Source organism: Diadema antillarum, unplaced genomic scaffold (assembly GCF_040938485.1).
Source record: "Diadema antillarum isolate AM-2024a unplaced genomic scaffold, OU_Dant_1.0 seq00000451_RagTag, whole genome shotgun sequence".
NCBI classification, from domain to species: Eukaryota; Metazoa; Echinodermata; class Echinoidea; order Diadematoida; family Diadematidae; genus Diadema; species Diadema antillarum.
In genome coordinates, this window is record NW_027271424.1 from 425094 (window position 1) to 447036 (window position 21943).

At 38.9% G+C, this 21943-nt stretch overlaps 1 protein-coding gene across 1 annotated transcript; it reads left to right on the forward strand.

Annotated features, from left to right (window-relative positions):
- The first annotated feature begins 4514 nt into the window (after positions 1–4514).
- On the forward strand, positions 4515–19952 carry LOC139732811 (TBC1 domain family member 15-like). Its single transcript, XM_071643653.1, has 15 exons — positions 4515–4618; positions 6916–7011; positions 7725–7869; positions 8169–8406; positions 9973–10084; positions 10338–10532; positions 11254–11382; positions 12687–12790; positions 13331–13425; positions 14411–14527; positions 15569–15675; positions 16650–16749; positions 17614–17711; positions 18310–18426; positions 19734–19952. Exons 1-15 carry the CDS (start codon positions 4583–4585, stop codon positions 19950–19952), a joined length of 1908 nt encoding a protein of 635 aa, XP_071499754.1. The 5' UTR covers positions 4515–4582.
- Positions 19953–21943: the final 1991 nt, after the last annotated feature.

Consider the following 21943-nt stretch of genomic DNA (forward strand, 5'->3'; position numbering starts at 1 on the left):
ACAAAGAGATTGCTGTACTGAGATTGGCTAAGAATGGCACGCATGTCTAAAGAGTATACCGGGATATCTCACCATTGACTAAAAGTGGAAACATGTTTTAACACCTGACTCGGTAATAGGAAGTATCATGTAAAGTGCCATCAAGCAATACCTATTTATTTTCTTGATATGAATAGCATCTGGTTCCTTAATCACTTGATTTTGTTTAGAACAAGGTAATCAATGCAGATGACTGTATGCACCCTTGTACTCAAATTCCACAGCCAGTACACGCATTATGTACACTGTAGTTTTTTTTCATTGCTGGGCCCCCTCAAAATGTAGCGCTGGACAGTCAGCGACAAATCTTATGTTCACAACTGTGCCATGGCATACACAGGTGAATATTATAAAAGAAGCTGCAAGTGCCCACTTCAAAGAAATGAAGTGGAACCCAAAATCTAGGCAGCATCAGATTACATCTGCCCTGATCGAAATCGACAGATGGCAAATCACAAGAGAATACAATAGAATTTGATATTGTTTGTTTGTGCTTTTCCAGTTGATCGCCATGGCGAGTGTGTCATGGGCATGTTCATAAAAATGTGGCTACAGATAGTCTTTGGTTGAGCACAAGCATGTGTGAATGCAATCTCATAAGCTATGTGTTCTTCTCCAAAGTGTCCATTCAAGCATTACCCGTCGAGTTTAGTGCATAAGAGTAGGTTGATATCTAACTTACTGAGACACCTGCTGGTACTAAACAAAAGTGATGTGAGGAGTACCATGTACAGGCCCAGGAGTTCTACTTCATCTCCATTGTACCATTGCAAGAGCTAACCCTGGTGTGACAAAGTTATTAAATACACTATTACAGTAGGATTTGAGTCTTGACAGCAATTCTTCAAGGAGGTCTAATTCTTATGTTTTTAAAGAAATTTGACTTGGCAAACTCCTAAAACAACATCTTAATACAGTTGTATTTATACATTTCTGTATGAAATTTATTTCAAGGAAAAATTAACAGCAGAGAAAGAAAATAATTTGACAGTATTATTCACTTTTCTGACTGCACTAAATTGTGTGCCCCATTTTTGCCTGGGTATTCATGTCACAAGGCTTAGACCGACATCCAGGTTTTGTGGAGTCCTACATCCCTGCTAACAATTAGGGTTGAGGAAACATTCTTTTAGCTGAGATTGGGAAGAAGAGCAGGCTTGTAAAATATTGTATGTGAATGATAATGGAATTGTTGAGTTTCTGTCATACGAGGCACATCTTTCTGAAGAATGGAACCCTCTAGTCCATTCCGTGCTAAATGTGTGCATATCTTGTCCTCTATATCAAGGGTATTTTCATCCAAGGGAGGATTGTACAGAAGTTTTGTACTCTACGTAATATCAGCATATTTTATGATTAAGATTGTAAGAGGTGCATTGCCCATTCCATTTGCAACCCCCATATAGCTCTTGTGTTGTAGGTGAGAATGAAATAGAAGATGTGAGATGTTTTTTTTCTTCTCTTTCATTTTGGTCAGATTTCTGTGTTGTGAGAATCATCAGAAAATTTCCCTTTTGAGAGAATTTTGCCTTTAACAGTGAACACTGGTACTCTGTATGCAGAGCAAGAGTTACTGACAAGTATGTGGAAGTACAAATATTTACTGGAAATAAATTAAGATTACATGATTATACACAGTATGTGTGACTTGAATTTTCCATGTGACTTTTTTATGTCATTGAAGTGTCATTGAAGTGATTGTGTGATGGCATTTAGACTTTTTGAAAAAGTGTATTTGCCTCGAAGACTGATTTTATGTGAAATTGACAAGAAAAGAACAACAGGAATGAGAAAATAATGAGAATGTGTACAATTGGTAGAAAAAGAATGAAGGCAACTCAGAAAGTCATCTAGAACAGCATCCATACAGCACCTCAGAAACAGTGGGGGTGTTTCATAAAGCTGTTTGTAAAGTTACGAACAACTTACGAGTGACTGGTGATCAGTTCTTGTGCTAAATTATGGAAATTCTGATAAGTATAGCACTTCAGAACTGATCACCAGTCGCTCGTAAGTTGTTCGTAACTTTACGAACAGCTTTATGAAACAGGGCCCAGTGGTCCCACAACTGTCCTTACCCACTCTGTTCCTTGGATCTCATTTGTTGATTATGTGCACTTAACATGTGAACAATTAATGTCTTTGTACCTCCAAAGCCACATAGACTCTAAGGTCAAATCCAGATGAGACAAAAGTTAGTCTTTGAAGAAGGAATAAAGATTTTATAAGCACAGTGAAAGAAAAAGTGATTTTCCCCCAAAATTGAATAAAAATCTAGAAATTTATGAAGTTCTCAAGTTTTGCTGATTTTCACAGTGCACTTTGTGAAAAGTCAGTATGAATATGCAAATGAGTGAGTTGATGAAATCATTTTGCAACTTGCCAAACAGTTTGTACACAAGATCTTGATGAAAAAAAAATCAAATATTAATATATTTGACTGGTTATTGTTTTTAAAGTTATTCAGCCAAGAATAACATGCTTTACACCTTTATAGCAGAAGGATTAAATATCAATGTTTTTTTTTTTTTTGTACATGACCAATAAAAACTTGTGAGGTGATGACATCATAAGCTTACTTATTTGCATTTTCATATCTACAGTTCAAGAAATATTTGTATAATTCAGCCAAATGTAACCAGTTTCTAACTTGGAGTCTAAAGGGACCTGAGCTTTTGATCCTAGCAGAATTTTCATCAGAGGCAAAATAACAAACGGGCAGGGAAAGCAATCACATAATAAGGACTTCACGCAACAAAAACAGTCAGGGACAGGCTAGGGACACAAAACAAAGAAAACAAAAGGAGAGGGTAGGAGGTCATGGGCAAGGAGCCCAACAGGTAAAGGGAGGGGGATTAGAGCAGGAGGGTGGACAGATAAAAGGCAGAGGAGGGTCAGTAATGATCAACCAGTGAAGGAAAGGGATGAATAGGGGGGCAACATCAAACAAGATAAGGAACAACAGAGGAATAAAGAAAGGAAAAGAATGAAATACATGTAGCAACAACAGGGGGAAGCAGGGGGTGGGGCTGAGCAAACAAGGAGCCCTAATAAAGTGTACCAAGAGGAGGCAACAAAGTTAAAGTGAGAGTCAACCAACAAATGCAAATAATCAAACATATCAAGGTATATATACACAGTAATGATAGTAATAATAATAACAAAAAAAAGTTAGTTCCAAACTTAACTAATTTTCATCCAATTTTGATCAAATACTTAGTGTTGTGCTCATGAAATTTTATTCTTTCTTTTTAGACTAACTTTAAACTGGTCTGGAATTTCCCTTTAAGTTTGTTCATGCTGGCAATATAATTGCCACATGACCTATTTTAGACTTCTGTTCGGAGGTGTCTTAACAGAGCCGCCACTTCACTCGACGGATTCTGCATGAGGATCCCCGAAAGATTATGAGTATTTTTATGTCCTGACAAGAGATCAAAATAAAAAAGAAAAGTGTGCATTATTTAGGAATCATTTCTGCCCGTGGAAATACATGTTTCACACAAGTACAGTGTACCTCAATTCCCTATTGCTCTTTGGAACTTTTTACCAACTTTTCAGGTTATGTTCAGGTTATGTGGTAGGTTGACATTTATTAGTATCAAGATTTGTTTTTAACCATACCTCATAAAATATCCACTTTTGCAGTAGTAGTAGCTGCAGTGTAGCATGCAGCAAAGCACTTGAGAATGCTCATTTATTTTCATTTAAATCTTCACTATAAGATTAATACATGAAAACTGATTATGTAGAGCCTACATATATTAGTTATTTTTCCAAACACTTAGATTTTTTTTTCTTTCCGAAATTGCTCATTTTTTGGGGGTACTTTTCATGTAGGTCCTACAGTCATAATTATGATATTCTCTTTTCCAGTTCATGAGGAAAAGTTATTCTCTTATATCAAATATACGCCTATGCAGACACTGCAACTTTTTGTATCACTAATTTGAGTGAAATATGACCTAGTGGAGCCAATATGAGCTAGTATACGTGTATCACCTGCTTAGATTCATAATGCATCTTTAATTGAATGTCACGTGAGTGAAGACAACCGTGATTAGTGATAGGTCCCTACAGATGCTCACTCCAGATATTTGTTTGTTTGTTTGTTTGTTTGTTGTGTTTTCATCTTGATACCACAAGCTGTATAGCTTTGTGACATAATATATGTTTTCTGAAACTATCATTAGGCCTACTGCTACTAAGTGCTAGTATTTCTTTTTCTGCTTACCGTACCCTAACGTGTTTATTAATTGTTGTTGTTTTGTCATTATGAATCAAGTACTCGCACAGATGATTCATTTTTGTTTTGTTTTCGTTTTTATCAAGTAGTGTCATAAATATCAAGATAGAATGTGTGAGTTCTGAGAAAAGGGTTTGTTTTGGGGCTGATCACCCCATCCAGATTGTGTAAATACGAGTATTCATGATCAGCTGATGTGGCGCACATCACAGCCTTATCAGAGGCATGACGTCATCGTTCAACTTGTGTTGAAACGTCATTATATTTACACTACGAGATCCAAGGAATTACGAAGATATGGCAATTCCGGCAAATACTGACATTGTGTCTGAGGTAAGTTCCTGACTTGACACGCGATACAAGTTTTTTACGAGAGATGAGACGTTTACGAAGAAACAAAGTGCTGGAGGTAATGATTAGTGTTGGAAATGTACGAATGAGTGGTAGAGTGGGTTCGAACAAGTTACTGGTAGTCCCGTACCTTTATATTCATGTTATATCTGTCAATAGCTTCACACCACATTCATAATTCATCATCATGACTTAGATTCTAGACATTTCTTATTCGTGACGACCGTTAGTGAACTCTCAGAATTTTCCAAGTAGACTAAATCATCGCCATGCATTCCATTGCTAGGTGACCTAAGGTCAACTGAGATGCATGTCTAAATGTGTGAGTTCCCACACCCATGGGTCCACAGCCACAGGTTCCATTTGTTTGTATTTTATTTTTATTCCATCTCTAGCAACAGAGCTCAGAGGTTCTAGACTTCGTTCTAGATAACAATTTACCACATTAATTTTACTAGTCTAGAATCTATAGATTCTACAATTTACAAGTCCCTACGAGGACTAGAACTGAAGTGTTCCGTCTTGTATTCTAATATTATGTGACATAAGTTTACAGTATCTTGCAATTTTCATATAACAGGGAGTTAAAAATCGGTACACAAATGAATAAAAATGGTAAGTTGAATAGAATTGGAAGTTGGTTCTGAATTCAGTTCCTAAAGTGCACACAAAGCAAAGTTCACAAACACATACTGCATAGAGTCTACAGACACTCTCAGAACTGTGCATACAGACAGAGCAGAGGCACACCACATGGACACACATGATATGCACATTTCTCAACCAACTTCTTTCAACTTGCCATTTTTTACTAGAACCGGTACATGCACATTGATTATTTGCTCCGGGACCAATATGCCTTCACGTCAAAAATACGTCGCATGATATTAGATGGCTACATTAAACTTCAGTTTCAGATTGTGCAGGCAGAGGTATGTGGTGATTGTTCTTGGAGTGAGTTGTTTTGAGTGGCAGCATGGAAGTTGAGGTCAATATCAATGCTTCCCGACAACCTATTTAGTTCAAATTTATGTGAGTGATCAGGGAGTGTTTCACAAAGCTGTTCTTAAAGTTAAGAAGGGCTTAAGAACGACTGATGATCAGTTCTTATGTGATATACTTATCAAAATCTCAATAATTCAGCTCAAGAACTGATCACCAGTTGTTCTTAAGTCCTTCTCAACTTTAAGAACAGCTTTGTGAAACACCCCCAGGAATATAAAGCTATTTAGTATTTCCTGTGATTTTGGAGCCATTTGGTTTGGTAGAAATTGAGTTATCAACGTGGATACAAAAGTACATTAGTGCCGACCAAGGACCATATTGACATGCCATCTCTGCCAGAGAAGACGTGATGCTTCTTCACTCTTGCACAGTGACACTCATAATTACCAAACCAGAAATCCCCATGTGTACAGGGAACTAGCTGTGTTTACATATAATTATAAGTTACTTAGTTTTTACACTGTGTTTCATGTTTGATTTCAAAGTCACCAGATGCATTGATGACTGACTGTATTGTAAAGATAGTTGTGATATCTTTAAAATAATGATAATGATTTCTACAATAACCAAACCAGAAATTCTCGTTAGAATACAGGGAACCAGCTGTGTTTAGTCATAGATTATTTCGTTTATATAGTATGTTTCTGCTGGACTTCAAAGTCACCAATTCATTGATGACTGACTGTATATTTTAATATGTGCAGCAAAAGTTGTGCAGCCTTATCTGTTTCTCACCAGATGGAAGAAAGACAATTTCCTTCGCATGAAATTAATCTATTGTTATATCGATTATGATCAATGCAGAGTTTATACATTGTACCGTGCTGCATTGGCATGTTCATGAAAGTTGCACACATGTAACACATGATCATGAGATAGCTGTATTCTGTGGTTTGAGTGTAGATGACGGGATGCTTGAAAAAAGGCTCTCGAGTATCATGATGCTGTTGACTAATCAATGCTAATTTCCATTCCTGCAGCAGCAGTGACAGCAAACACTGCACTGCTGTGTAAGTTCGATTATGAACCTTTTGTGAATCTGTCAGCATGAAACAACTCTGGTGTGTCTGATAGTTCATGTTTTTACACAAAAAGCAAGAGCTTAAAATGTAGTTATAAATCTCATAGGCACAGCTTTGTCGTTTTGAATCGGTAATCCATTATTGATCTATAATTCCAGTGCTGCTACATGTACAGTAATTCTTGGCTAGGGTTGTTGATTTGTATCATACCTTTTATTCATATCTCAATATTTGTATGCTTTGCATTATCAGGTGGTGTTCCAGCAGAAAGGGGTCTTCATTCACACCACTCATGGAGATTCCGATGATGATGTGCTACTGGAAGGAAGAGTACAACTCGTTAAAAAGGTTCGTCATTCTTCATACATGTCTTTATGATGAATTTTCGGCAGTCATCTCTCATACGAGAGATGGGTAGATGCAATCTTTCAAAAATCGTTATCCTTGTCATCAGCATTAATTATTGTAATAACCATCCTCATCATCCTCATCATCATCATCATCATCATCATCATCATCATCATCAGTCATCAGCATTAATTATTGTAATAACCATCCTCATCATCATCATCATCATCATCATCATCATCATCATCATCATAATCATCATCATCATCATCATCATCATCATCATCATCCCCAGCATCATCATCATCATCCCCATATGATTTTGGTATCATTGGCATTTTGGAAGTGAAAGAGTGATATCAATGTGTAGAACTGTGGGACGCTAAAAAGTTAAGTGGCAATTTGTATACTCTTGTTAAAATGTTATCGCGCAAGTTCACTACTTGAATTGACTGTCCTGCATTTTATTAAAAGCCACTTCCTGAGAAGCCTTTGTTGGACTAAAACAATGTACTTATGCAGCTCTGATTGATATAATTTGTAGAACGACTCAAAAGCCCTGCACTTTGCATGAAGGTACATCATGTAATTGTTCACTGGGTGATCACTATGATCTGCATGGAGAATGGTGATAGGGCGTGTGTGCCGCATGGATTTTGCCTCTTGTCCGGCAATCCATCTTGTTTTCTTGACCATCCAAACTAAATTTTCAGGATGGCAACAATATGCTCTTACAGAAACGGGGGGAGTATGTGGAGTGGATTCCCATTCAAGAGGGCAGCTTCAACCTTCCGCAACCAGACCAGGACTGGACAATGGTCAACACGGTCAGCTACCAGCGGGACGCTCGAGCAGCGGGTATGCAGAACTTAAGTCTTTACTCTAAACACAGAAATTAGATTATTTTTACAGTTAAACATGAAAGGAGTATCAGTTATGATGTATGGAAATTCTTTTCTGTTCACTGGCTTTGAATTGAATTCATAGTTTCTGAGAATGTCAAATGTACTAAAATATCCTTTTCACCATATTTTTCTATTTCTCTGAAACTTTACCTGACCATTGGCTTATGAGTTAGTATAATCTTCTTTTTTTTTCTTGGTGTTCAAATGATTTGTTTATTGATTGGCTCGTCTTGTTTGTTTGTTTTTTGAAAGATGAGAACGTGGTGGTGAATCCCCCTACATCTGGAGCCATGGCTCCTCGGAAGAGCAAGTACGCCATGAGCTTCTCCCTGTCGGACGTCAAGACCATCCGGCGGTCCAAGCAGAACCTCGGCTGGTCCTACCTCGTCTTCACCCTCAAGGACAACGTAGCCATGCCCCCGCTCCACTTTCATGACGGCGGCAGCTCAGCCCTAGTCCATACCATAGAGAAATATGTCATGCTGACAAAGTGAGTGCCAACTGTCTTTCTCTGCCGTAAGCAACTGCCTGAAAGCTAAAGATCTGGTAGTGTGAGGATTCATGGCTGGCTGATTCATTCGCTGCCCACGTGGATACATTCGAAACCACTGAAAATAGCACTGGTCGGCAAATACGTGCATTGTTGCATACAGCACCATACCCTCGTCGGTGATATATGGCAAACTATCTAGTCGAAATTCTTTCGCTGTGTGTGTACTTATACAGAGATCAGTGATGAAGCCATACACAATTTGTTACGGGGAATCTCGAATACATCCATGCTGGGCCAGCCTTCCCACTTCATGGTATCCCCACTTTGCCGGGTCTTTATGAGAAAGAATCTGGAAGAGTGATTTTTTTATTCAAGTGTGTCAATTGTAGGGGAGTTCCGAGATAAATAAAAATGTGTGTGAGACTTTTGAGGAAAGGAAGGTATTTTCATGTGTGTGTATGCATATATGTTTTTAATTATCAGTCTATGTACAATATATTCCCTAGAACTTGTGATTGAAAAAAAGTCTCTGGTGTATTACATGGTACATGGCATAGATATGCTACTTGAAGTGCATCTATGCGTTGATTGGAACTTGGGTGAATCCCTCAGGGTTGAAGGTCAAAGGTTACTGAACTTTGGCTAAAAAAAAATATCACTTTCAGTCAACTTCAGCGAGGGTTCTCCAGTGGTAATTTTATGGCATGCCTGAAGGCTTCAACTTTGAGCCAAATACTGCAAAACACGATATTTTTGTGGTGTGAAATTTTCGCAAATTGGAGCCGACGGCCTTTTTTGCAGCATGAAATATTCACGAGTTGCCTCTAACACTCAATGCATAGTGTAGACAAGGACTTTCGCGTGCATTTTAATTTTGCGAATCTTGGCTCTCGCGAAATTCACGAAATTGAAATGCTTGCTAACATTCCTTGTTTTACAGTATCTGCTTGAAATGACTGGAGTGAAAGACCAAAGGTCAAAGTTTGCATTACTGTTGATAAAAATTTTAAACAATGAACATGAAATTGGGCCCATCATTTTCAAGAAAAGGAAGATTGTCACATGTATGTATGTTTAAAAAAAAGAAAGAAAACAGTGCATCTGTGTAAGTTTGATTGACCATTATTGGAAGAGATGTATTTACATGTACAGTAGAAATGCAGAACAATTGCTGATGGATATCATGAGAAATTTGATGGTATCTTTCCAATCAGTGGGTGCAGGAAATGATCCTCCTATCAGTCGTTTTGTTTCTGTAGCTGAAAATGAGGAAATGAGAGTATTGTTACATGATGGATTGTGTTAGCCTTAAATGCTTAACGCAGTACAGTACACATACACGCATGCACACATGTATTTTTAGTTACCCCCTGCTTGTTCACAAAATACAGGAAACAAAACAAGCAGGAGGCAATGATTGTATCTTTTAGTGTAACCATTGGTAAATTTTCAGTGAAATTATAGACCCCTAATTCATATGTCAGAAATTGTGGTCTACCCAACACTAAGTTGTGCTTGTAATGAAGGTCTGCAATGAGGTTAGTTTCATTTCTTATGTTCCAGATCCCCCAATGACACAAGACTCTACATCGTGACACCAAATGACACGGCCGCCCTCTCACGCTCATTCAATGAACTGCAAATCCTTGGGGAGACATCATCACACTATGTTTCCGTAAGTCTCCATTGGGGGGAGAAAAAGTTTTTGTAGTTGCTGTACATTCCATCAAATTAGTCTGCTTTGCTTTATATAGTTCAAGAGAGTCACTCATGAAATTTAGTTTGTTTCTTGTGACCACTGCTTTCTTTTGTTCATTGAATAGGAATGATATGTTTGTGCTTTTGCTTTGTTCCTAGACAGGCATGAAATTAATCAGCTTTCATCAGAAATTACACCAGTCCATATTTGATTATTTTCTGGTATCCAGAAATTTGTGAAAGATCCGGTATCCATGACGATGGGTGGCTTCTCCAAGGTGACCAACTTCCTGAAGGATGCCCTCCTGATGCCAACGAACACCATGCGGCCGGCAGACGAGTACGGGGACCTAATGCCGGACCTGGAGGGGCTGAGCGTCAACCTCCAGGCGGAGCAGGGCTACGAACTCATCTCGCAATCCCAGGTAAGGGTGTCGGTGAATGGAATCCTGGTGTGAGGAGGGAGTTGGGTTGGCTGCAAGCATAATCATAGATTTGTTTGCTATGATTGTGACCAGAGAATTATCGTTGTGTGAAGCTGATAAATTGTTGTGTACATAGCCAGAGATTCTGAATTGTCAATACAGCCAGCTGAAATTTATTAACATTGTGAGTGGGCAGTGAATTGAATCCCCACCCCCCCCCCCCACCCCTCACTTCCAGATGACTGTGATAATACGTTTCATCGTACACATCAATATTAATATTCAAATTCAGTACCATGTCATTGTCCCATATACGGCAGTGCTTGTAAATGCTCATTCCGATGATAGACTTCCTGAAAGAAGAATGTCTGTGGTAACTGAAATGACACAAGTTAGACCAGCACATCTTCCCGAGGTTGCGCATAAAAGTCATATTCCACAGGCATGCATACGAACTGTTACTGGATATCTCAAAACAAATCATGGCATTTCTCAGACTTGGTGTTCCCATTACAAAAAAAAAAAAAAGCATGGTACTTCATCGATGCCATATTTCCTTTAGACTCGAAAATTATTGTGAGAAAGAAATAGGTTGTCAAAACTGTTTGTCACTATAATTGTTCAAAAATGTTTGACACTATCATGTGCATGTCCACTTGCTGTTGTACGTGTATGTTCTGTATGCTGTGATATGTCTTCAATGCTGTTATCTTCTCATCAGATTCGGCTGTGCTCGAGGCCAGAGGTGGAGCGCCAGAAACCTGTCGACCTGCTGGAGTGGAACAGCTTCATTGACAAAGAGGGCAGGATTACAAACGTCAAGAGTGTCATGCAGAGGATATTTGGAGGGGTGAGGAGAGTCGTTAGTTCCAGCTTTTCGTCGAGCCCACCGGAGGTGTGGGGAGACTAAGGGATCGCCTGTGGCGTCTGTCCGTCAGTCGTCCGTCTGTCCTTCGTCTGTCCGTAACGCTACAAAAACTTCAATAACTCTTTACTCTGGGCTTCAATTGCAATCAAACTTCGAGGGAAGAGGGGTCATACAAAGTTTCACATTTTACCATATATGAAGGTCACCTCAAGGTCAAATCTCACAGGCAGGGGTCAATGAACTTTAGGGCCCAATGTTAAGTTTTTATGGCGCATTTTTATTATGAGTCATAACTTTTGATCCATAACTCCATTTGTGACCAAACTTGGATGGTATATGTCCCTTGGGGGAATGGATGGTCACCACTCGGTCAAAGGTCACAGGCGGGGTCAACAAACTTTTAGAGCCCAATGTTAAGTTTTTATGGCGCGTTCTATTATGGGTCATAACTTTTGATCCATAACTCCATTTGTGACCAAACTTGGATGGTAGATCTCCCTTGGGGAGTGGATGGTCACCACAAGGTCAAAGGTCACAAGCAAGGGTCAACGAACTTTTAGAGCCCAATGTTAAGTTTTTATGGCGCGTTTCTATTATGGGTCATAACTTTTGATCCATAGGTCCGTTTGTTACCAAATTTGGATGGTAGATGTCCCTTGGGGAGTGGATGATCACCACGAGGTCAAAGGTCACATGCAGGGGTCAACAAATTCTTAGAGCCCAATGTTAAGTTTTTATGGCACGTTTCTATTACGGGTTATAGCTTTTGATCCATAACTCTATTTGTGACTGAACTTGGATGGTAGATGTCCCTTGGGGAGTGGATGGTCACCACAAGGTCAAAGGTCACAGGCAGGGGTCAACAAACTTTAAGGGCTCAATGTTAAGTTTTTATGGCACGTTCCTTTTTTGCCATAAATTTTTACTCTTTTGTATCTCTTTTTATCTGTGATACCTCTTTTTTTTATCAGTTGATATCCTATTCGTGTGCAATTTCTTATACACAAATGGGCGAGACACATTATGGCACTTGCCTTGTTTAGAAAAAGTCCACACATTGTTTATAATGCAATGCAATGAGAGGTGTGAACTATTCCAGCTTTGCAAGCTGTCATGTAAACGCGATACTGGCCAGAGTCACATTTACACATTAGATGCGGTGATGATGTGTCCACCTCATAAATTCTTCCACATCATATATCAAATTTTATGGCTAGAGCTGGGACATGTCATGATGATTATATGAGTGACCCTGTGCATCTCATTTCTCTGTTTCATATTCCCAGGGTCTTGTCCCGTCATTGCGAAAGGAAGCATGGAAGTTCCTGCTGAGGTATTACCCTTGGAACTCCACGTCAAAGGAGAGGCAGAGCCTTCGGAGGAAGAAAGAGTGAGTCAGCATGTTCAGCTAGGGTCGCCTTTTTAATGTGATAGGGTGGTTTGGATGCCCAAATGATCTGTTTTTCCATTTAACCCCAAGAAATATTGACTAAAAAAGGTCTGCAGATGACAGAAATTCAATCACTTTAAGTTCCTTAATTCATTCAAATAGATTTAGGTAAACGTGGTCACGTACCAGTCTCAATTTAGATAGATAATAGTGGAGTGCAGAGCAGTAGGTCCTCATCTGAAAGTATCAATTATTTCAGTCTGTGCTGTTTGAGAAAGGAGACAGACATGGCCCTTGCAGTCTCTCCCAAATACTCATGTAGAGTGACAGCTGCAGGACTGAAGATAATTTTAGGGTAAGATTAATTGCAGGGATCCCAAAGTTATAATTGATCCTTTCTTTCGTAGAAAGTGTAATAGTCATTGCTATTTTGAACTGCCAAAAATCCCTCAATGCAATAATCCATACCTTCATGGAGTGGTTTTGTGTGACATGTAAAACAATCTTTCTTTCTCTCTTTTTTCTTTGTCGTGTTTGCAGGGACGAGTATTTCTGCATGAAGGCACAATGGAAGACAGTAACGGAGGCCCAGGAGAAGAGGTTTGCCATGCTCAGAGACAGAAAGAGCATCATAGGTGAGTCACCATGGCAACAACCACATTTTTCTCAGCAGGAATGTGATTATTTTTATTCAAAACCGTTTCCCTGTGTGCAAATGTAGTACAAAAAAAAAAAAGGGAACTGTTGAATTTGACTCCATTTCATCTGATTCGTTATAATTTCAATCAAATTAGTCTGAACCGATGTTATTCTACAGCTCTTCTTATTGTCCTGGATAATTTGATTTCAAAAAGCTTCACAACAGTATGCACATATAAATTTTTACAGGTAGTGGGACGATGTGACATTGCAGTTGGAACATGCTCACAATTGCTTAATAAATTTGCGTGGAAAAAACAGAATTTGACATGATCATCAATCATCTTGTGATGATGTGACTCTGAAAATGCCATGCATAGAAACCGAAAGAAATTAATTTTGCGGTATTGAAATGTCCTGTTCTCAACCTTTATCAATATTGCCCAAATACCACTTCAAATAAAGAAGCAATGCATGTTTTGTTTTTGTTTTGTTTTTGTTTTGTTTTTGTTGGAAAGTTTGTAGAGAAAGAAATGATATAGGCTCCTGGATCATATTTTTGTTTAATGATTTCAATTGGACACTGCTGTGAAAATGAAAATAGCTCTCCCTACACAGCTCACACTCATTTGACCTACTAAATCAGGGCTGTAGTCATATGAGAGGTATTTGACTGATTAATAAGTATATCATGGCGCATGCCAGTGTTTTCTGAAAATACTCCACCTGTACATCACCAAAGAGTGGGGTCATTCAAGATTTGTTCTTTTAACCCGTTGAGGACGGGCTGATTTTGATTCAACATGCATTTCCCATTGATCCCTGCCCGAGTATACTCGGGACTCGTCCTCAACGGGTTAAGCATGTGTAGTAGCATTATCTTTAATACCCTTAATACTGTGGTTGAGGATTCGTGATATTTCTAGTGGGAACGAGAACCTATGGTTATATAACAAAACATTTGTGCATTGCTCATTACAGAGAAAGACGTGCTACGTACTGACAGGATTCATCCATACTTTGAGGGGGAATCCAACTCACACCTGGACACCCTGTACTCCATCCTCATGACCTACTGCATGTACAACTTTGACCTGGGTGAGTTTGTAGGGTGATCATGTGATTAGTTTATCATCACATGACACCTAATTGTCTATTACCGATAAGGGTAATACAGTTTCCATACACAGCTGCAGATGAAAGTCTTCGCACAGTAATGTGGGGGTTGGACTGTTCCATTTGTCACAGTAGGTGGTGGTAGTGGTCATTGAAGGAAGTTGAAATAATGAGAGAACAGTCTGATGAGAAATTTGCTTTGAAATCACATGACTTGTTTCATTGTCTTCATCGTCTGTCGTGTATTTTGCTGTGTAATCCACATGTTTGTGGTGCTTAGATTGGGTCATTCCATTGAAGTGCAGAGAACTGATGTTCTCAAAATGAATTAATTTGGTGCATCCACAATCAGCTGCAATAACTGACACATAAGCATGTGGTGAACACCATCATTTCATGTTATTCAGAAAATACCAGCTTCTCAGTCTTTCAGTGTCATAAAGTTTAGCCCATTTTTAATACTTCATGACACTTGACACATTAGTTTGTAATAGCTAGCTATGTGGTGAAACATTTTTATTGAATCTTAAATCACAAGAAAGACATTGTGCAGATGAAACACAAAGTATTTGTGTGTGTGTTGGCCAATAACTACTGTATATGCTATGTGTAAAATGTGTAAAATTTCGGGAATGCAGGCTTACAAAGACAATCGGTTGCAAGTGGTTGAACTCTCAATTCAGAACTACTGGATTGGAAGAAGAAACAAGTACTATCCCTTTTCAAGAGAAAGATTAGCAATATCCCACCGTTGAGATAATACTGAGGTACAAATTTGTGTTGGCTGTTAATTTGGGGAATGTCAGTGGACTTGTGAAATTGGCAAAACAAGAACACAGCAAAATATATAGAATATTGTTCGTGTTTACTAGACCTGTTACACAAACAAAATGTCAAGAGCATGTACCCCCATGGAAGGCTTTAGTCTGGCTTGTGTAATGTATCTGCCTGTAGAGCTTGAGCAGTTTCTCTTTCGAGAAAACATTATCGTCTTGACTCTCATCTTGTCTTTGGCCACTCCAGGCTACGTCCAAGGGATGAGTGACCTGCTATCACCGATCCTCATCGTCATGGAGGACGAGGTGGAGGCCTTCTGGTGTCTTTGTGGCCTTCTAGATGACCTCGAAATTGTGAGTTTGATAGCCAGACTTTCGCAGATGTGACCACCCAGCGCAAAGCCCACAAAAAGTTGCAGACTAGGATTCTTTGTAACTGACCAAAACATGTCATTGTGGTCGACCAACTCAAATTTGTTACGTTTGTCTTACCTGGGAGAGTAACCTTTTTTCTACCCACTGTCAAAATTTGGTGGCTTATACATATTGTAACAGACCTGAAATCAAGATATTAGCAGTTTTTCTGGACTATATTTTTGGACAGGTGCTGCTTTTACTTGGAAATATTACATGTTTTCATTGATTGACTGTATTAAAATCTCTTTCTTTATCTTTCTTTGAATCTGCACCTCCTAACTCGCTCTTGTTTCAACCAATTTTTTAATGGGTTAAGATGGTCCAATTTTAACAAGTTATATATCATTTTAAAGCTTAGAGCGTACTCTGTACAATTATGTAGAAAAGTGAAAATCATATTGGCCTATTTTTTTGTAGGTTTTGAGCTGAGTGGTAACAAATGTCAGTTGCCATAAAATGAAATCCAAACTGGCTCAGTAGCATAGAAATTGTGAGCTTGATAACAGAAAGCCACATTGATGATTATCAGTTTTTGTGCATGGCAATACCATGTCTATTGATGCTAGTTTTTGCCCAGTGTACTAGAACTTACCAAAATTTATGGAGTATTGGTTGTGTGCGACAAGATTATGTCATGCACTTCAACATACCCTGTTTGATTACATAACCACCATGATTGTGTTATGATGTAACTATGTTAACTGCTACAGATAGAAAGAGTTTATGCATAATTTTCAAATGTCATGTGCTTTTTGTTTCCAATTTTTCTTTTATTCATACTCAATTTGTTCTCTTATTCATGCAATTGTGAATGAAAGACAAGTTCAGCAACTTCACAAAACAAACAAAAACATTTTCTTTGAATTTTATTGTTTTACCGTCTCCACTTAATTATTTGTCTTGATGTGCAGTGCATGAACTTTGACATGGAGCAAGAGTGCATGAAGAAGCAGCTGATTCAGCTCAACACACTCCTTCAGGTCATTGAACCCAAGTTCTACAGCTACCTGCGTGAGTATTGCATCATGGTCCCAAGCCTTTTTTTTTAAAAACCAATTTTCACTTTTATGACAGCTGAAACAACTGCAATGACTATGATGGTGGAAAAAAAAAAGCAACACAACTGCACCTTAACTTCAACAGGGGTAATATTAATGAACACAACTGCAGCTGTAACATGTACCAGAACTATTTTACAATATTTGCTTTTGGTGTTTCTTTTTGGGATAAAGCTATTTTGCACAATGTAATTTACATTTGCTTTTTTTTTTTTAATTTGCTGTATGTGGAATGGCCTCTATCTGGAACACCTCAATTATGTAGAGTTTCTTATGGGGAAATATTTCTAAGTATTTTTTTACCAGAGGTTGTGGTCAATGCAAAGTTAGTCTTGTGTGTAAGTAGGTCAAAACATTGGGGAGATTGTTTTCTAGAAAGCTCAAGAGAGCATCTCCTTGGGGACAGTGAAGTATTTTGACTTTGTTGTTTCATCGCCATGTCATGCAGTAGCCATTTCTGTCATGAATAATCATTGCAGAGATCTGTAGAAAAGGCTGTCATCGAAAGAAAAAGTTGAAAGAAAAAGATGAAGAATCAGTTGACTCGCTCCAACCTAAGATGATGTGCAGCGAAAAGTGATACCATTTTGCTATTTTTTAATCACACGTCATAGTTTCCTTTAAATACTTTGCTCATTTCGCATTGATGGGAAATATTCAGTCAATGGGTGTATATCATTCTGGTTTGTTTTAAATCACACGTCCAAGTTTCCTTGCTTTGCTCATTTTGCATCGATAGGAAATATCCGGTAATGGCTGTATATTGTTATCATATTGTCTTTCTCTCTCCCTCCCGTTTTCATTCTGGGCGAGGCAGAATCGAAGGAGAGCAGCAACCTGTACTTCTGCTTCCGCTGGATGCTGATCCACTTTAAGAGGGAGTTTTCCATGGATGACATCATGAGACTGTGGGAGGTGAGCGCACTCTTCTGTTTATTCAGTGCATCCTGTTTTATAAGATATGTGGCATTAGCGGAATATTTTATTTATCATATTTTGATCATTCAATGAATTTTCCCCCCACCTATCTGTGAAGTGCTGTGATAAAAAAAAAGAAAAAAAAAATTGCATTGGGATGGTTTACACATAAGTTTTTATCTTTCAGCTATTATATCATTATTTAGGTTATTATTATGATGATAATCATGATGATAATCATCATTATCATCATCGTCATCATCATAATCACTATTATTGTTATGATTGTGTAGCAGACAGTATATTCCTTTGTTGTTAACCTTAATCGTATAAAACAGAAACAACAATACCAAACAGTCATCTGCTTGTTTCAAGCAGATATGAAATTTGAGCTCAACTTTGACATATATACTGATCTAATATCAAGTATTTTTTCCAGACAAGATTTACCAGGTAATTTATATGAATATCATTGAAGGTGACATTTTGTAAAATATAGCTTTTCCCACTTCTGGTGTCTACTATGTTCACATGATAATGAAGGAGGAGATTAAGTTTGTCATGTGAAAGTTATGCCCGTATTTCCATCCCCCAGGTCATGTGGACCCAGCTGCCCTGCAAGAACTTCCACCTCCTACTCTGCGTGGCCATCTTGAATGGTGAGAAGGATGTGATGGAGAGGGAAGACTACGACTTCAATGACATCCTCAAGGTGAGTGCTTGGCTCGGCCACAGATGGCAGTACAGTGGTCTCCACTTAATCAGGTAGTGTCTGGCAGAGCATTTCTTGCCCAATTATTAGGATGGAGTATCCGATTAACCAGAGAGCATGTTAATTCATTCACAACACAGATACCGCACACTAATCACACGCCTCTCTGCATCAGACACACAGCACGGTGTGTCACTTGCGGCCACAGATCACAAAAGTCAGACAACAGCCTTAGTTACTGGTAGTGTTTGCAGCGTAATTTTTGCAAACAATCTGCTTGCAGCCCCAGAGTCCTCATCAAGCAACATGCATGATTCCAAACATCTGTCATTTGAAGCTAGATTCCTATATGCATATGCAGCCAAATGCTGCGACAAATTCTGCTGCATCCCCGTTTGTTTCATGGCGACCACAAGTTTCTTTTCAATTAACGGCCTAAAGAAAGGTTAGAGTCTCAATGGAGTTTAATAGTTTATCCTTCGTTTTTCTCAAGAGCTAGCCATGGCTTATGGGCACATTTATAGTGATTAGTGTGTCACTGAGTGTGTGTGGTGCTGGTGCAAGGATTTGTAAATGGCATGCATAAATGCGTGTATCTGTACCAGTGATACGTCGAATTTGTCGTACACTGCACAATTAACATGTTTACATTTGAACCTAAGCCTTATATTGACTTTCAGCACCTCACAGAGTCTTCATGATTTGTATAGATACACACATTTGAAAGGCTTTCTACAGGAAACTATGGAAATAGATCAGGTTAATCTTGAAAATTCCCACTTAGCCTACCCAATTATCCGGTAAATGTAGAATGCATTGGAAACTGTTTTTTAGCTTGTAAGTCAATAAAGAGGGCTATTGATTAAGTGGTACCCGATTAAGTGGGGAGTACTGTATTACAACATGAAACTCGTTAATAGTATATCAAGTATGTTACACATCACTTGTGTCTAGACATGATATAAAAATCCAGAGCATTGATTAGACTGGCTTAACATGATTTGTTTGATGGCGTGATTGTGCTGGTTGTAGAATAGCTCTTATAGGGTCCTAATCTTTCATTGTTGGAAAGAACTGGGGTTGAGGGAGCCTTTAATGATATCATTTCATACATACATACATACAGGTGAATAGCCTCTGGGTATTGAAATCTATGTTGTTCCATATTTATGTTTCTTATTATGTTGCCCTATGCCAGAGGAATACTTCATTTCATATAGGTATGTAATATGACAAGTTCATTGTTTGGTGTTCATGAAGAATATATTGATTTTTAAAACCTGTCTTGCTCTTCTGTCAATATCCAGCACATCAATGAGCTTGCGCTCAAGATCGACGTCGACGACATCCTGAAGAAGGCGGAGGGCATCTACCTTCAGCTCTCGCAGTGTGACGACCTCCCCTCGTCGATACGCGAGATCATCGGCCTGGCGGACAGGGGAAGGGGCGCCGGCGACGAGGCCACCTCGGAGTGTTCGGACAGCAGCATCGAGGTGCTGGGAGATGGAGACCCGAGTCCGCAGTAATCCCCAAGTCTCTGTGATTCTACAGGAGGTCATTTCCTGAAGAAATAAACTTATATCTTCAGGCCCCGAGGATAGAATTCAAAAGCTCGATTTGGGGCTTGCGCAGTGCTGCGCTGCCAAGTCTCTGTGATTCTACAGGAGGTCATTTCCTGGAGAAATAAAGTTATATCTTCAAGCCCCGACGAAAGAATTCAAAAGCTTGATTTGGGGCTTGCTGTTGCATATTGAGGTGCGTGTACTCCACAATCGTGCATCTCCCCAATAGCTTTAATATTGGAAGCTGCCTAAGTTTGATGCGTGAATGTCGGCAGCCTTGTAAGCCTTGTGAGCCTTGTGAGCGGGATGAATGGAAGAAGCTTGGGGCCTGCCTGCTTCACAGTGACTCTGACTATCTTGCCTCCTTCTGCCCAGGCAGACATTGACAGGACTAGATCGGCGATTTGAACTATTGCTTTGTCACTGCGGAGTCTTCAACTCTATTTCATTTCTCCCACGATTCCTGCTCCCTTAGATTGAAAATATGTATATGCACATTATCATAATTATACCTTACCCAAGACAACCATCATGAGAAAGCATATGCGTCCCCCCCCCCCCCCCCCCCCCCCACACACACACACCTCTTTTTATGTTTTTGCATGTAGTTGTTGGCTGAACAATACATTAGAAATGATGATTCTGCATATTCAAAACAAACAGAAAAAAAAAATGTCTGAAGGTGCTTGAAACTCAAATCCGGATGGTTCAAGTGAGTGATTCTTCATTTGAATACTTCCTATCAAAGTAACAAATATGTGTAACTGTGTATCCGTATTCTGATAGTCCACAAGTCTTAATGGCTATTGAATGCTGTGGATTAAATATATGTCACTAAACATTACATGCCTGGGCAAATACCGCAATGTGTGAACAATAGCTTGGATGTAAGTTCAAATGTAGAATTGATATGATCACTTGGCGTGGGTCAAAAGTGATGCCACATACTCCAGATTGCACCAGATATCTTGTAGAATGCTGGAAGTGTCGTGACAAACGCTCATCTGAGTTTATTAGTACATTCCATTAATTAGCTCATGATATTGATGGATTACTGTAGACATTAACAGTTTTATCAGGCTAAAACAATTTGCAGTTCTACTACATTCTGTCTTTGAGGGCAAAAGTGACAACTCTCGTGTGACTTGTGTGTTTACTATTGAAAGTCAATTGTACTGCCAGTGCAGCTGTTTACTATCAAAAGCCAATTGTACAGCTAGTGCTCACATGAAATTCACTCTTTGTAGGAATGTTAACTCAAGTTTGTGATAATCTACAGTATGAAGTGTAGTGTAGACTGCGATGTTCGCCTGGTAAATTAATAGCTCTTGTCTTACTGCTAGAGAGAGAGGCATTCACTAGCTCACAAAGCTGTGCTCAATCTTTCTACCATATCCCTTTTCTGTAAATTTTGACATGTGTGAGCAGATGGTTTGATTTTTCTCTCTTTTCACTCAAGTAAGTAAGTATCCAGTACTTGAAATGGGTGGAATGCAGCAGCTCTGAGAAGTGGAGGAGTGTTTGTGTCACGAGGCTGTGTAGTTCCATTAAGATTTTACGACTGTCCTGTCTATCATGGTGTTTTTGCTTTGTTGGTAAGATTGTGTCACCTTTTGTGACATGCATAATTTATTACAATCAGAAGTGCTTCTGAAACACTGGTGCTGTTGAATGTACCAGCAAATTGCATACCTGGAAGAAAAGGAGGGATGTATACAAATTGAATGGCAGGTCTGCAATGTGATCAACTCATGTTAATGACTGACGTGTATACACAGAGCCATGCGTAATTTATGTGTGTGTACATTTATCATGCAACAAAGTAACCATGCCCGTTATAAAGCTTCCAGTAGAAACGACTGCAGTACCTGTGAAATCTTCATCTAAATCAGATATTTGAACATATTGGCACTTTGCCAAAAAGTACATGTAAATGCTCATCCAATACAAGTTGT